This window comes from Panthera tigris, chromosome F2 (assembly GCF_018350195.1).
Source record: "Panthera tigris isolate Pti1 chromosome F2, P.tigris_Pti1_mat1.1, whole genome shotgun sequence".
Taxonomy (NCBI): domain Eukaryota; kingdom Metazoa; phylum Chordata; class Mammalia; order Carnivora; family Felidae; genus Panthera; species Panthera tigris.
In genome coordinates, this window is record NC_056676.1 from 53,953,492 (window position 1) to 53,969,971 (window position 16,480).

Here is a 16,480-nt window from a genome sequence, read left to right on the forward strand (position 1 = left end):
GATTATTGAAAGAAAATTTGAAATTCTGCAATATGTTCTTAAATTGTTTCTGTTAGAAACACCACTTTTTGCTTGTATCAAAATTGGTACTGGGAGGAAAAAGATAGCTTTCCAGAATTCCAAAAGGACCTGAATAATTTTTGTACTGCTTGAGTTATTTATAGTAAGATCAGTATTAAATACTATAAATGTAAGTATTTTAAAATGTAACGTCCTCCAAAACTATCCAAGGAATTAATATAATTTTCCACAGTGAATCAAAAACAAGTATAATAAGCTCTAGATTGGAGTTAAATAGTAATTAAATATTTTTGTGAAAGTCTCAAAGAGTGTTTTGCTTAATGATAGTCTGATTCTGTGATTAAAAATACAGGAAAACTCTTAAGTATTCCGCAAAATTTGCTTTACCCTATGCTGGCGCAATGTTGTAATCTTAGTATCTTCAAGATGAAATGTCTTGTAAATATGTTTCAGTCGTTTACTCTTAGCTGCACAACAGAATGTAGTATCAGGGGTTTGTGTTGTTAAATAATCAGTGACATCAGCTCCCATTTTTCAAGATTCCTCATTAAAATTGGTAATTGTATCCTCTAGCTTTTGTTATTCAGTCAAAGTTAAATTAAGGAATATGGGACATATGTTTGTGACCTTTTTTAAAAAATTCCAGTGAAAGATACACGCAGTAATATGCACATCTGTTAAATGTTATTTGTACTGATAAATAATCCAGTATGTGCTCTTTTGCATCTAGCTGCTTCTGTTTGATATTATGAGATTTGTGTGTTACATGTAGCTGTAGTTCATTCTTTGTCATTGCTTTACCGTATTCCGTGGTGTGAATATACCACAATTTAACCATCCTGTTGAAGGGCTTTTGTCTTATTTCCAGTTTGGGGCTATTATGAATAAAGCTGCTGTGAACTTACGTCTTTTGGCAATTATGTTTACTCTTTTCTGTGGGCAGTGAGGCTTAAAGTTTTAAATTCCACAAGATTCACAGACAACCGTGAGGGATCTGAAGCAGGAGGATGTTATCATTTTCACTAGCACAGTCACTGTGTATGAATTTTTATAGCATGTGTCGCTTTTGTCAATTGATTGGCACTCAACGTTAGGCAGGTTTTTCTTGAGTCTGGATCAGAATCTGTGCTGATTATATACTTTGGTATATTGTTAGTTTTCTAGTCCCCATATGTTATTTCTCCAAAGAGATTTCCAGTTTTTTGATAGCGAAGACTTCATCTTATGTTTCTTTGCCTCCCCACAGTGATTAGCACTGTACCTTGAACGGGATGCCTGTTCAATAAATATTTGTTCGTTGAGTGATGGAGGGTACACTCTGAATTAATGAGGTATTACTAAGGTTCCAGCTGATTGCTGCACAGATGACTGAGTTGACTTTGGCCTCATTATTGCAGCTTTGTAGGTATGGCCTGTGTTGATTTATGTGTCTCTCCTTAATGTTCTGAGGAATCCTGAATACCTGAGGCTCATTTATGTCATGTCACAGGATTATACGATGGTGAAATAGAAATCATGTTAGCTGTTGTTATGTTTAATCATTTTATCAATATTTATTTTGGAAATTAGATAATCACAAATGAGACAGAGAATGAGTCTGTTTACAGAGGAAATAATTGGCCAGGGGAGTCAAAGATTCGTATTCAGAGAATTCAAGCCGCGTCTCCACCTCTAAGTGGCAGCTTTGACATTCAAGCTTATGGACACATTCTCAAAGGTATATGACAAAAGTTCAGAACGGTTGGACAATGCCAATCTAGGCAGCCATAATAAAAATTTTGGTGTATTTCTTTCTAATATGATTTCCCTACATAATTTATATCCTTGAGATTATGTTAGTGACATAAAGCTAAATTATCCAGAACAAATTATATTTTCACTTTTTCTTTATTGCCTCACCAGATATACCAGGTTACATTCCCAAAAGTTTGTTTTTCTTTTATGTCCCCAGCTTACAGGTTCTCTATAAAGTTAATCAATAATCAAAAACAAAAGTTTTTGAGCCAGAGCTATCATCTGAGGTACGTTACTCATGTAATTTTTGCTTCCAAGAGATTCATAAATTCTTGGCCTAAATAAGACACAAATTTCATTTTTACTGTATTGGAGGAGGACAGTTGGCTTACAATATGTAGCACACACTTCATGGATTTTAAGGGTGAAATTGGTTTGTGAATTTTTGACCCCTGCTATTTGCTGTCCCTCTGTTGAATGCAGGCCTTCCTGCCACTGTGTCGGCTGCAGATTTACAGTTTGCTCTCCAGAGTGTGGAAGAAGTGGGACGAGTCTCAGTAACACGGGAGGGAACGTGTGCTGGATACTCATGGAACATCCAGTGGAGAAGCACACGTGGAAGGCAGAATCTTCTACAGGTTCCCTCCTCTGGCTTGGCTTTTGTTTGTTTGTTTGTTTTCCATGTGTTGCTGGCTTATTGCATCTTGCCTCATTTTTTTTAAAGAATTGGAGACTGTCTATATTTAAAAAATGCAAACTATAGACTAAACATTAAAAAAAGAGAAATTGAGGGAAGATTGTTCTAAGTTAAGTTGATTCGATGTTCTCTTTCATGGGGAATTGCTGTTGGTACTTTATTTGCTGTCCCCTCTGGAAAGAGACCAGGGATATGTGTTAGAAGACCCTTGATAGGGGCAGGAGGAGCCCAGGCAGGGCTTATAGGTTATCCTGTGTACCCCCAGGTAGCTCCTGTGGTAAGCTGTTATCTAATTACCTTTGCTTAGTTAGAGTGTGAAGGGGGTCAGAGGAGAGGAGTTGGACCCAGAGTATGTGAAGGAGAGGAATCTAGAGGAGTCTGGGAGCTCAGACTGTCAAAAACATTAAAAAGATGATGCTTTTGAGTGATAGTAAGAGTGTGAGGGAGGAAACGGTCTGTCTCATGCACTATTGGCGAGAAAGTTGATTCGTATGATCATTTTAGGGGATTATATAGTAGAATCTGAATATAGATACCTTCTGATTTAGCAATCTCAGCTATATAACTGTATAATACTGAAATAATAACACAAATATGAAATGATGTAGGCACAAAAGTAGTCACTGTGATAGTATTTGTAATAGTAAAAACCTAGCAACCTGGCCCCATACAGAAATCTACTTATGGGACCATTTTGAGAAAAGAAAAAAAAATGAGGAGAGAGGGGAAAGAGGAGACCAAAAAAAAAAAAAAAAAAACCCGTATATAAATGTAACATATGATGTACCTTACATAGACTATGGGTGTGCAGAATAGTAACAGTCATAAAGATATGGAGGTAATTTAAGAAAACACATGGTCTGGAACTAGAATTAGCAGATTCTGTAGCTGAGTGGCTCTCGTGACTGGTCTTCCTCTTGGTATCATTGCTGATGTCTGTGCATTTACCCCCTTGTCTCTTTTCTGACCAGTCCTTCCCTGCTTGCTCATCACTTCTGCTTCTTATCACCACTTTAGCACACACAGGGCCCAGCGTGGAGACTCCTGTCTCTTTGCTAGCCACTGTATATATGAGAAGGCTGCCATATTGGCAGAGGGATTTTGAAATAACCAAGTTGTATGTATTGATTTGATTTGATTCATTTTTATCATTGGCAAAAAATATAATTCCACAAATGGATGAAAAACCAGGATAATCAGGGGTGAAAAATGCTGAAGGGGAAAAGTTGACTCTCAGGTGGAAAGAGGTATAACTCATTCAACTATTCAAAAATCGTTTATCATAATGGTCACATTTAGGACAATCATAGAACATTTTGAGAAAATAAAATTTAGTAAATTGATTTTCCTTAGACATGCTTTATTCTAACAATTCAGTTGATTTTAGTCATTCAGTTCAACTTGTAATTGATGTAATATATTATAATGCAATCATGTTAGCCCTTTTTTGGGGGGGGGTAGATTATGCTCACTTTGAAAGAGGCTCCTTTTTCAAAAAATGTGACTAAAGTGCTTTTTTGAATGATTTTTTTCATCTTTGACTTTTATTCACTTTCAACCTTGCTTAATTAAAAAAAAACTAGTACAGTCATATTTATCATAGCCTTTCTAGTAAAATAATTCTGTGTAAAAATAGATTAATGATTCCAATATTATTGGAGAAAAAGCTAATATGACAGTTACGAAGATAAAAGATGGTGGCTTATTCAGACGGCGCATACTTGGAGACCTACTTCGTACACCCAACCGACAGCCACAGGTATTTCTGAAACTTTTCTCATGACCTGTAACATAATTTTAAATATGTACCAAGTTTGTAATACATTAAAGACCTGTTGAAACAGCAGGAATGATGTCTTTATTTTCATCTGAATATTAACTCGATAATATTATTATGACTTTTGGGAAAATTACCTTCCTTATGATAAAAGTGTGGATTTCTAAGCTTGACTACTACATGTTAGAATTTGAAAATATGCTTTTTAATTTAATCTTTAGTTATTCTGTGAAATAATTATTAACATTCCTACTTTAATGATGAGGAAATTAATATGTAAAGAATGTAGGTGACTTTCACAAGAGCATCCTTTATTGTCCTTCATAGCACTAATCACTGCTAGGACGTAATATGCATTTACTTCTTTTTCTTTATGCTTATTTATTTATTTTGAGAGAGAGAGAGAGAGAGAGAGAGACTGAGAAGGGAAAGCACATGTATGTGTGCACAAGCACAGGAGGGACAGAGAAAGAGGGAGGGAGAATCCCAGGCAGGCTCTGTGCTGTCAGCGCAGAGCCCAATGTCGGGGCTCCATTGCACAAACCAGTAGATCATGACCTGAGCTGAAATCAAAAGTCAGACACTTAACTGACTTAGCCACCCAGGCACCTTGCATTTACTTAAAAAAAAATGTATAGTGCAACTCTCTGTCTCCCCCCCCCCCACTAGAATATAAATTGAGTGACAGCAGGGATGTTGTGTTTAATGTTGTCTTAATGCATTTTAACACTTAGAACTGTGCCTTTGCATACGAGGCACATGTGCTGAATGAATGGTCAAAGCAGAGAGTATAAACAGAATAGACTAATTTTTTAAAACAAACAAGCAAACAAACAAAACCCAATCATTTGTTTAAATCTTATGTATATTCTCCATAGCTGTGCTACCCGTTCTCTGTTTCTGTGTTTCATTATTTGAAGGTTGAAGTCTATGTCAACGGAGGTCCAGCTAAGTGTTCAGGTGACTGTGGGTTTACGTGGGATTTCATGGCGACTCCAGTAGTCCGGGCCATAAACCCATCTCAAGGTAATCTCCCGCTTTTTAACTTGGAGTAGAGTGTGGAAGACGAGTAGCAAAATTGTAAACTAATAATGATTTTTAAATATACTGGTTTCACCACCTCAGGCATGCAGACATTGCTACATAGTTTAAAAAAAAATCTATCAGAAAGCTGTGGAAAGAGCATTAATTACTTACTTTTGAAAAACAAATGACACTTGAAGTTGGACTCGCCAGTCTACTTCTCTAGTTTCACCATGTTAGAGTCGGGTCTCTAAAATTTCACTCTGACGAGGCATTTTTGTGAAATTCTGCTTGCTAGGGTATTAACAGGAATCTTTCGTCAGATGAGACCACTTTTAGGAGATTTAGTACTAAAAAGCTGGTAATGAGACAGCTGCTGTTGAGTAAAAGAAAATAACTAGGTCCTAGACTTGAGAATTAAAGGAAAAACACATTGCCAAGAACTCAGTCTTGGATGACACATTGTACCATATCTTCATATTATGTAATTACTTTAAAAACGTGATTACTCTTTGTGTCTGAACTCCCCAGCACGGAAGTAAACAGCAGGGGCTAAAGATTGTAAGGAGTGGCTTTTCTTTTCAGTCAGAATGCTAAACTCAGATGGTATAATCACAGATTTAATCTTGGTAGCTAGTAGGAAAATTCATTTGCTAATTATATATAACCAAAAAAAAAAAAAAGAAAATTTAAAAAATAACTCATCTTTGTGTTGAAAGAATATGTTCTTCAGACTTCTTTACAGTAATGATATTACTTTGGGATAATTCATGTTACATGGGATCAAAACTATAAAGTATAAAAATTTGAACTTTAATTTGGTTGTGGTCCCTTGATATTTATATTTTTACATCTATCCTTGTATCTTATAATGAATTTCCACTTTTATATGTACTTCCTGAAAAAAAACTGTTTCTTACTCAAAATAATTAACAATCTAAATTGTTTTTTTGCCATATTTTGATAAATTTTAAAATAATGAAAAGATAAGTATAAATAATGCTGTAAAAAACACCTATCTTCTCTTCACTGAAAATTAATGCATTTAACAGTTTGTCATATTTACTTCCAATTATCAATTTAAGAAAGAAAATTTTATAGGAACAGCTAAAGTCCTCTTGAAACACAATCTCTGGTTCTAGTTCCTAAAGATCTCCCCAGAGACAGTCACAATAATTAATTTTGTGTGTATTCTTCCATGCCATTGTTAATACCTTTTGTAAAGAACACACACACATAAGGTAATTTTAGTGTTTTTAAGCTTGTGAAAGAGATGTTAAAATGTAAACATCAGAGAAATTACACTGTAAATATTATTTGCATCTGACTTTTGTCATTCAGCATTCCTTTTGAGAAATATATGTATGTTTTTATGCATATCTAATTTGTCATTTTAAAATACTTCATGAATATACCAACTTATTTTTGTCTCTGTTGATGGACATCTAGACTGTTTACAAACTTTTGTTTTTACATATAATTGCATTGAGCTTTGTTGTACAAATCTCCTAAGGTGTACATGCTAGAGCTTATTTAGGGTACATGCCCAGAGATAGAATTGCTGGATAATAATTGAGTATGTGTGTATTCAGCTTATTAGATGGCCAAATTTCTCTCCAACATGCCTGTACTTCCAGCATATGTGAGAGCACTGTATTCCTCACATCGATGTCAATACTTAGATTTATCAGCCTCCTAATTCTGGTCAATCTGATGGGTGAAAGAAATTGTCTCATCATTGTTTTAATTTGTCTTTTCTCTGATGAGTAATGCATGTAAGAATCTTCTTATTGGTTCTTGGACATTTAGAGTGTTTCTTCTGCAAATTACTTGTTAACATCCTTTATTTATCAGATTGTCTTTTTTCGACTGACTTGTAGCTGTGTATTTTATATTATGTTTACTGATCCTCTAGCACATCTTCTCCCAGTATGTCACCTGCACGTTGTTTTAGTATCTTGTTTATGGGAACAGTCAAATCACTGATTTATTCCAGTTTACTTATCTTTTCCTTTATGGTTAACCATGATTTTTCAATGTTATTTAAGAAAACCATCTGTACATTAAAGTTAAGATGTTTGATTATGTTTTCTTCTAAAATTCAAGAGGTTGACATTTTTCATTCTTAGCTATTAAAATCCATGTGGAATCCATCTTGTATGTGATGTTATATAAGTAGGGTGACTATACCACTTATCGCCCAAATCTGGACACACTTTTTTTTTTTTTATAATATGTGAAGTTTATTGTCAAATTGGTTTCCATACAACATCCAGTGCTCATCCCAAAAGATGCCCTCTTCAATACCCATCACCCACCCCCCCATCAACCCTCAGTTTGTTCTCAGTTTTTAAGTCTCTTATGCTTTGGCTCTCTCCCACTCTAAACTCTTTTTCTTTTTCCTTCCCCTCCCCCATGAGTTTCTGTTAAATTTCTCAGGATCCACATAGGAGTGAAAACATATGGTAGCTGTCTTTCTCTGTATGGCTTATTTCACTTAGCATAACAGTCTCCAGTTCCATCCACGTTGCTACAAAGGGCCATATTTCATTCTTTCTCATTGCCACGTAGTACTCCATTGTGTATATAAACCACAATTTCTTTATCCATTCATCAGTTGATGGACATTTAGGCTCTTTCCACAATTTGGCTATTGTTGAGAGTGCTGCTATAAACATTGGGGTACAAGTGCCCCTATGCATCAGTACTCCTGTATCCCTTGGGTAAATTCCTAGCAGTGCTATTGCTGGGTCATAGGGTAGGTCTATTTTTAATTTTTTGAGGAACCTCCACACTGTTTTCCAGAGTGGCTGCACCAGTTTGCATTCCCACCAACAGTGCAGGAGGGTTCCTGTTTCTCCACATCCTCTCCAGCATCTATAGTTGGACACTCTTAAGAATGAATGGAAAAAACAGTTATGAGTAAAATGCTGAGACAGAGGGTGTACCCTGGAAATATCTCAGCCACTTGAGGATGCATATTACCCCAGACAGAGGAAGCTTATTTTATCACAAGTGGAAAGTGCCCACAAGTATTGTGCAGTTCATCTTTTTTCTCGTGAATTTGTGATGGCAGTTCTGTCATACGATAAGTTATCATATAGGGATGCCTGTTTAATTTGTCATAATGATAATTTTCCTTATATCATTCCATACTTCAGACAGATATTCTGCTGCTAATCTCTATCAACACAGATTTACAATATGAACAAAATATAGAGCAATTCAATGGGAAAAAATTTACCATTGGTAAATATGTGTCTGTTTTCCCTGCTTATTTACCAGCTTATTGTTTATAGCCTTTAGATGAAAATAGGCTTATTTGTCTCTGCAAAACATTTGAATTCATAACAACAGATTCTTTGGTTTTTTTCTTTTTCATATTGTTATTTAAATTGATCATTTTCAGGATCCTTTGAAGAAAGCACAATTCTAACCATAGTAGGCTCTGGATTTTCCCCCAGTTCAGCTGTATTGGTCTCTGTTGGACCAGTGGGTTGCTCTCTTCTTTCTGTGGATGGTAGGTCCTTTGTAAAATTATTATTATTACATTTAATTGTTTTTCTCATAAGAGAAATTAGAGTCAAAGAGCAGTATTAAAATAGTCCTTCTGTAGAGTACCTCTGGGGACATGTAATTGGCAAACTTCTCTGGATAAATGCATTATGGTTTTTTTTTTAATTTTTTAAATGTTTATTTATTTTTGAGAGAGAGACAGAGTGTGAGCAGGGGAGGAGCAGAGAGAGAGGGAGGCCGAAGCAGAATCTGAAGCAGGCTCCAGTCTCTGAGTTGTCAGCACAGAGCCCAATGTGGGGCTCAAACCCAGGAACCACAAGATCTGACCTGAGCTGAAGTTGGACGCTTAACCAACATACCCAGGCACCCCAAATGCATTATCTTTTTAATCTTTGGTTATGACCACAAACTAGTTCTTTCAGTGTTGGACAGTGTGTTTTATCCCTTAACTGTTGATTTTTGTTCTTTTTCCCTCATAAAGTGATTATATAAAAGCTTTCCTTCTTGAGGTGCCTGGGCGGCTAAGTCAGTTGAGCGTCTGACTTTTGATTTTGGCTCAGGTCACGAACCCAGGGTCATGGGAGCCGCATGTTGGGCCCTGTGCCTAGCGTGGAGTCTGCTTAAGATTCTGTCTCTCAATCTCTCTCTCTCTCTCTCTCTCTCTCTTTTCCTCTGACCCTCCCCTACTCACATGCACATAAGTGCACAAACTCTCTCAAATTTAAAAAAAAAAAAAAGCTTTTTTTGGTGTGTCTCTGGGACACAAAAATATAAGAGACACCACTCTGGTATTCGATGGTGCCCATGCTTTGACAGTGTCACATTAATAATGCAGCAAAGAGACATGGTCATCCTCCCTGACTTCGAGTCCAACAAAATCTCTATCTGTTAACATAAAATTTCAAAATTATTCACATTTTTTACTCTTGAAAAAGTGAGAGCCATGATTGTGTATTTCCCTAAATATTACCTTTCATAATTAATCCTAGGTGTTTTCCTTAATTTTAATAGGATTATATAAGCAAATGTGTCTTTCATATAATTTGTTTTTAATTCAGATACTCTATGCATTCTTGAGATCTAAGTCAGTAATGCATCTGTATTACAAATGTGCATATATTGTTCTAAATGAAGTGTGAAGGATAGATTTTCATTTAGTTTTTGATCACCTTTCTTGATGAAACCTGATATTTTACTTAACATAAATCACATATTTGACCAACAATTTTAGAATTATTGATATAAATGATTTTCCAGATTAGGATTTTAAAATTACTAGTACAATAATCCCCTCCCCACTTTTGGGGGGCCACAGTAGAAATCAGGAGTAAATTGTTCACTTTGCTTTTATTATTATTTCACCTACCTTTTTCTAACAGTGTCTGAATCATAACATCAGGTAGTTGGTAAAAACTTTCACCCCATTCGTATATGAGTAGTTTTCCTCAGATATATTTCTTGGGATGTAAAAATGAAGCCCACTATTTATATTTGCAAATGTAAACTTTCAGTAATTTTATCTTACAAAAACATTTGTTTTATCATGTTTTTCTTTTGTTTCACGAGAAAATGAGATCAAGTGCCGGATTCTGAATGGCAGTGCTGGACATTTCCCAGTTGCTGTGTCCATAGCCGATGTTGGACTAGCACGGAACATAGAGGGTGAGGTACTCTACTTCATTTATCAGAATCAGATCTCACACATCTGGCCTGCTTCTGGGAGCCTAGCAGGTAATAGTTAATTGTTCTAAACAAAGAAAATTGCATACATTTCCATCATTTCGTTGTACTGTTTCTAGAACAGGGTGGAGGGAGAGGAACCCAAAGCCCCCTCATATAGAACAAAGGAGACTCCCCTTTTGGAAAGCACAGTAATTAAATGGCTGACCAATTCTTTTGTTTCTTATGAAGCACAAGTCAGGGTGACTGCTTATACTTACATCTTAGGTTATTGAATTAATATCATCAATTATTACATGTTTCTATAACAAGCTCATCAATTATGTCAAGATAAGATTTATTAGTTATTATTCTGCTTACCAGCTGCTCCATTTGTAACCACAGTCTCAATGGAGCTACTTGACCCAGAAAAAGTTCCAGGAACAAATCGGGTAAAGGAAGCCTGACGCAGAAGATGAAAAAAAAATAACACATTTTTCCTGTCCTGCTTCATTTCCCTTAGTTTGGGATTTTTGCCTTGGTCTTGATTCTTTTGGTGTGTTTTGTGTTTTTATTTCACTGTATTTTTATTTTGTTGGGATTATTTCTGAGTTTCCCTTTTACTTAGCGATAATAAAATTTGGGATTTGGTAAGAGTCTTAGTTGACTTTAATTTCATTGAGAGTCTTAATTCACTTTCAGAACACAAAATGGTTGAGCATATAAAACCAGCATAATTTCTCTTTAGAATGAAGAAGACACTATAGAAAATAGCAGTTGATAGTAATGCCCCAAAACAGATGTTGGTTTGCAAATCTGTTATTTCATTAAATCACTTAGCCTAGTTTCCTTTATGGTTCCGGACTTCAGAGCTCAGGCTATACTATGTGGCAGTGATTACACACACTGAGCCTAGTCCTTGATCTATTTGACGACCCATCCATTGGATGATAAGAAAATTCTTGAAGGATGAGTTAGATTCTTCCCAAAGTTTCCTTTTGGTATTGTTGACCTGTTATTGTTGTTGTCATTTCCTTATGAAGGTGGTACTCTTTTGACTCTGTCTGGATTTGGTTTTAATGAAAATTCAAAGGTGTTAGTTGGAAATGAAACCTGCAATGTGATTGAAGGGGATTTGAATAAGATAACCTGCAGAACACCAAAAGTAAGACATCTGATTTTAGTTGTTTTTTTTTTTTTCTGAAAACTAATGAATTAAGGGACATCTCAGGAGAAGTTTAAACAAGTGACATATTTACCTAGGAACTGCAGCATTATAGTAACGTTCCTTCACAATTATTTCTTCAGCATCTTTCTGCTAAGATCCAAATAGGTAGTATTATATCCACATTCTAGATACCTAACATTTAGAAAGACAGACATAGAAACCAATACTAAACAGTGTGTTCGATTTGAAATAATAGAAGTAGAAACAAACTGGGGGCGCCTGGATGGCTCAGTCCGTTAAGCGTCCGACTTCGGCTTGCAGTTTGTGTGTTCAAGTCCCACATCAGGCTCTGTGCTGACAGCTCAGAGCCTGGAGCCTGCTTCAGATTCTGTGTCTCCATCTCTCTGGCCCTCCCCCACTTGCACTCTGTTTGTCTCTCAAAAATGAATAAATGTCAAAAAAAAATTTTTTAAAAAGAAGTAAAACAAAGTAAAAATAAAATAGAGCGAGGAGAGGCTGTCAGAAGAGTTTCACAGAAAAATAGATGGCCTATCAGAGCTTGAAGGATGAAAGAGAGTTGATCAGGTAAATCTAAGTATGAAAGAACCTTAGCACTAACAGTCTAAAAAAATTCAGAGAAGCAAATCTTTTGGTTTTTTTAAGGACTATATATTTTAAATGTGTTAAAGTTTCAGTTTGTTGATAATAAATAAATACATAAATCTAATACCAAAAAAACACCCCCATGTGAAGTTCCTTGTGGAATATTGCATCTTAGCACTAAATTGTTGTTCTTTCTCTTAAAAAATAGTGTTTAAATTTAAACCAAGACTCTTGTTTGTTTATTATGTGCACAAAGATGCTGGATACGGTAATTAACATTAAAAAAATTTAGCAGACTAAGTGGGGGTATTATGTAGTTGAAATCTATAGGAAGAGTAAATTAGAGCATGTGTTGGACCGAATGATGATGAGAATCTGGAGGATAGGGTAAGTGAAAACATTGTTTAGATTTTGTGTTTCAGCTAAAGGCTGAGTGTGCATTAAGCAAATACTACGTGCTGGAAAAACTGTTTTTCCTAATTGGGAAATCTGTAGGTCCTCTATCAGTGAGAACACCAAACGTTTTTCTTAGGGGTCCAAGTATTCGTCTTGCATTGTGAATCCAAGTCAGCAAAAGATATAATAATGTGATTTGTCAATGAAGAGGAATAGATTACATGAGTGTATTTTAAGAGCAAAATGTCAAAACTTTTAGTATCTTATGCTTTATTAATTTAAAAGAGTCACTTGTCCAGAGCATCTTAACTATATTGCAGAGCCCTTAGGAATCCAGTAATATAGATACATTTAAGTTGGTCATAACCTCCCTCAAAACCAGTACATCATATACCTTTATCTAAAACATTAAAACACGTAGCCTGCATTTGACACCACAGCTTTCTAAATATCTGAAAATTGATTCTGATTCACAACTTTGAAACAAAACATCTTCAGCAGTTTATTTTGAATGGTTCTAGTTGTTTTTAGCCATCAGATTTCTTCATCTCAACATTGAATATTTTCTAATTTTTTTCTTCTTATTTCAGAGAACTGAGGGTACAGTTGATATTTCAGTTATTACCAATGGATTTCAAGCCTCAGCAAAGGATGCTTATAGTTATAACTGTTTGCAGACCCCGGTTATAACTGATTTTAGTCCAAAAGTACGAACAATACTAGGTAAGGAAAATTTTAATGAGATCAGTCATTTGACATGTGCATGAAAGATATATATGTATATGTAAGATGCATGTTTGTAAGATATATATACATACGTCATCACACATACATATACATCACATATATAAATGTAAACTATTTCTAGAAAGGTTTTTGAAGTATAGTTTCTCCTGCAGTTTTTTTTATTGTTTATTTGTTTTCAAGAGAGAGAGAGGGAAATCGAGCATACATGGGGGTGGGGTAGAGAGAGGGGGATACAGAGGATCCAAAGAAGACTCTGTGCTGACAGCAAAAAGCCCAATGCAGGGCTCAAACTCAGGAACTGCAAGATCATGACCTCAGCTGAAGTCGGACACTTAACCAACCAACTGGGCCACCCAGTTCTTTCTTAAAGCAAAACCAGCCACAAGTTCTATTAGTCTATTATTATTTCACTTTGAACATGTGTGATAAGGAGAAAAATATTAAGTTTTTTAGAAAGTACTTTGCCATCTTTTTTTCCTCTGTGAAACAATTAGATATGAATTTTATCTCCATATGGCAGATATCAATTCTTGCACTGATTTTTCTTTTGCCCCTGCAAGCGTTAGGATTTCCTAAATCTGATGAAAGATAAGAAATTAGTTCATTTACTTAATATGCAAATTTTATGCCACATAATAAGTGGAATCTTCTTCTAAAACTTCTGTTCTCTTTTAAAATAATAGGAGAAGTTAATTTAACAGTTAAGGGTTATAACTTTGGCAATGAACTCGCACAAAACGTGGAGGTGTATGTTGGAGGAAGACCCTGCCAGATTTTTCACTGGAATTTCACAGATATTAGATGTCTTTTGCCCAAGTTGTCTCCTGGAAAACATGATATCTATGTAGAAGTCAGAAACTGGGGTTTTGCATCAACAAGGTATAGTAATGACCATAAACTCATGGGGTTGTGGGACACATGGGGCTAACAGCTTTGGGATAAGAAAAGAAGTAGCCATTCATCTTCTAATATTTGCAGTTGCTTTCTTCACCCATCTCTATCTCCTTTTGCAAAAGATTCTGAAAATATAAAGTGCAATACGTGCTTAGTTTTGAGAACAATTCAGATTATGTTGTAGGATTCTCTGTAGAACTAGATTTGTGTATATATCACATATTTTCATTCATTCTGGAAATACTTACCGAGCAGTTAGTTACTTGTTCACTGCTGAATTCATAGTGCAGAATAAGAGGGACATGTCCTCTGCCATTAATAATACCCACAATTTTGTTGGGGAGGCAGATTTCAAACACATTACATCAATAACTTAATTATAAGTATGAAAGAGGCTATGAATAAGAGGTTGCAGATCTGTAAGAGCATATAGTAGAAGCACTGACTTTTCCTGAGGGACAGGAAAGCATTCTCTAGAAGGTGACAGTTAAGCCAAGAAATGGGTAGGAGCTGGCCATCTGAAGGAGAGGATGGAGAGAATCTTTCTCCAGCTTTTTCCTGTAGGTAACTTCTCACTATTTTCTTCCTGGAAGCTGTTTGTTAAAATTTTGAAGTAAAATTTCAGTGCTGGCCTAAGGAAAGTACTGGTTTAGATACTTAGAAAAAGAGAAAACTAAAATTTAGGAATTAAGAAAAAAGCAGGTAAAGCTGAAGTCAGAATAGGAGGAGAGATTATCGCAGCAGAATCTTGAGGTGAAGGAAGATGAGCAAGAGCAACCACGAACGAACCCCAGAACTACATCCCCCCTTTGATTAACAGGGCAGCTGGTTTGTGCTTTTGGCGTGATGGAGATAATGAATAGAATTGATAGCATACACAGCTGGGTGTTTCACTGGCAGTTTAAGAAATACCAATCCAGGGGCACCTGGATGGCTCAGTGGGTTGAGCATCCCACTCTTGATTTCAGCTCAGGTCATGATCCCAGGGTTGCGGGATTGAGCCCCATGTTGGCCTCTGCACTGGGCATGGACCTGCTTAAGATTCTTTCTCTTGCCCTTTGCACCTCTCCCCCAACCTCTTACTCAAATAAAAAAATAAAAATAAAAAAATAAATAGCAATTCAGTTGCATAGAGGAAGTGAAATAAAAGTTAATACAAAGACTCATTTTACTTATGGTGAGAGCTAGGATGTAGGAGTCTACTTCTGTGTATCAGGTCAGAACAGCATGACCTCCTCGGAGACACATCGTCTGTAACAACGCAAAACAAATTTAAAACTCTCTCATTGAAATAGTGGGAAGGGAGATCATGACAAGTTTCCAACATATATAGAATAATAAATTCAAATTAGTTGCATACAACTTTTATTTCTTTTTAAAAATTTTTTTATATGTTTAATTTTTGAGAGAGAGAGAGCATGAGCAGGAGAGGGGCAGAGAGAGAGGAGACAGAATATGAAGCAGGCACTGTGCTGACAGCTCAGAGCCTGACATAGGGCTCAAACCCACGAATGGTGAGATCATGACCTGAGCCAAAGTCGATGCTTAACCAATTGAGCCACTCAGGCGTCCTATTTCTTAAATGAAATGTATGGAATTTCATTTCTATACTCTTACAGATCATGAATGCTGCCTTTATGTTTTACTGTAATGAATATGTAAAATATTTTAAACGATAGCATATATTTCTTGTGACCTCAGTTCTCATAACCATATTTATTTCACAATATTTTAAGTTCCTCCATCTGAAATTATTCTGCCATGGGGTTTTCAGAAAACTAATTTTCATTGTTAGGGAAAACCTATTATTATATACATTATGATTATATATATAGTATGTTGTTACATATGTTATATGATTATATTATTATATATATACACACATACATACAAACCATCCAACCAAATTAAAGCCATGATAATTATCAGATTATCTAGTTTGAAAAAGTAATGTCTAATTAAATATTCAACTTCTTCCTCCTTTGAAATGAGTCCTATTCTAATAAGAGTTTAGCAACAGGGCGCCATGGAAAAGTCACTGAAACATCTACCAATTTTTCTTTTGCAGAGATAAGTTAAATGCTTCTATACAGTATATTTTGGAAGTGACCACTATGTTTCCACAGAGAGGCTCTTTATATGGTGGAACTGAAGTCACTATTATGGGCGTGGGGTTCAGCACAATACCGACTGAGAACACTGTGCTCTTAGGTAAGAGTTTCATCCTCACCAAAGAGTGTTATCC

At 35.7% G+C, this 16,480-nt stretch overlaps 1 protein-coding gene across 1 annotated transcript in view; it reads left to right on the plus strand.

Moving 5' to 3' along the window:
* PKHD1L1 (PKHD1 like 1) overlaps positions 1-16,480 on the plus strand; it is a 158,151-nt gene that overhangs the window by 48,682 nt on the left and 92,989 nt on the right. The window contains exons 24-33 of the mRNA XM_042973164.1: positions 1,591-1,738; positions 2,239-2,393; positions 4,089-4,211; positions 5,150-5,255; positions 8,662-8,772; positions 10,335-10,499; positions 11,471-11,592; positions 13,185-13,317; positions 14,025-14,220; positions 16,304-16,446. Coding sequence (XP_042829098.1) covers positions 1,591-1,738; positions 2,239-2,393; positions 4,089-4,211; positions 5,150-5,255; positions 8,662-8,772; positions 10,335-10,499; positions 11,471-11,592; positions 13,185-13,317; positions 14,025-14,220; positions 16,304-16,446 — 1,402 coding nt within the window. The remainder of the gene's footprint in view (positions 1-1,590; positions 1,739-2,238; positions 2,394-4,088; positions 4,212-5,149; positions 5,256-8,661; positions 8,773-10,334; positions 10,500-11,470; positions 11,593-13,184; positions 13,318-14,024; positions 14,221-16,303; positions 16,447-16,480) is intronic.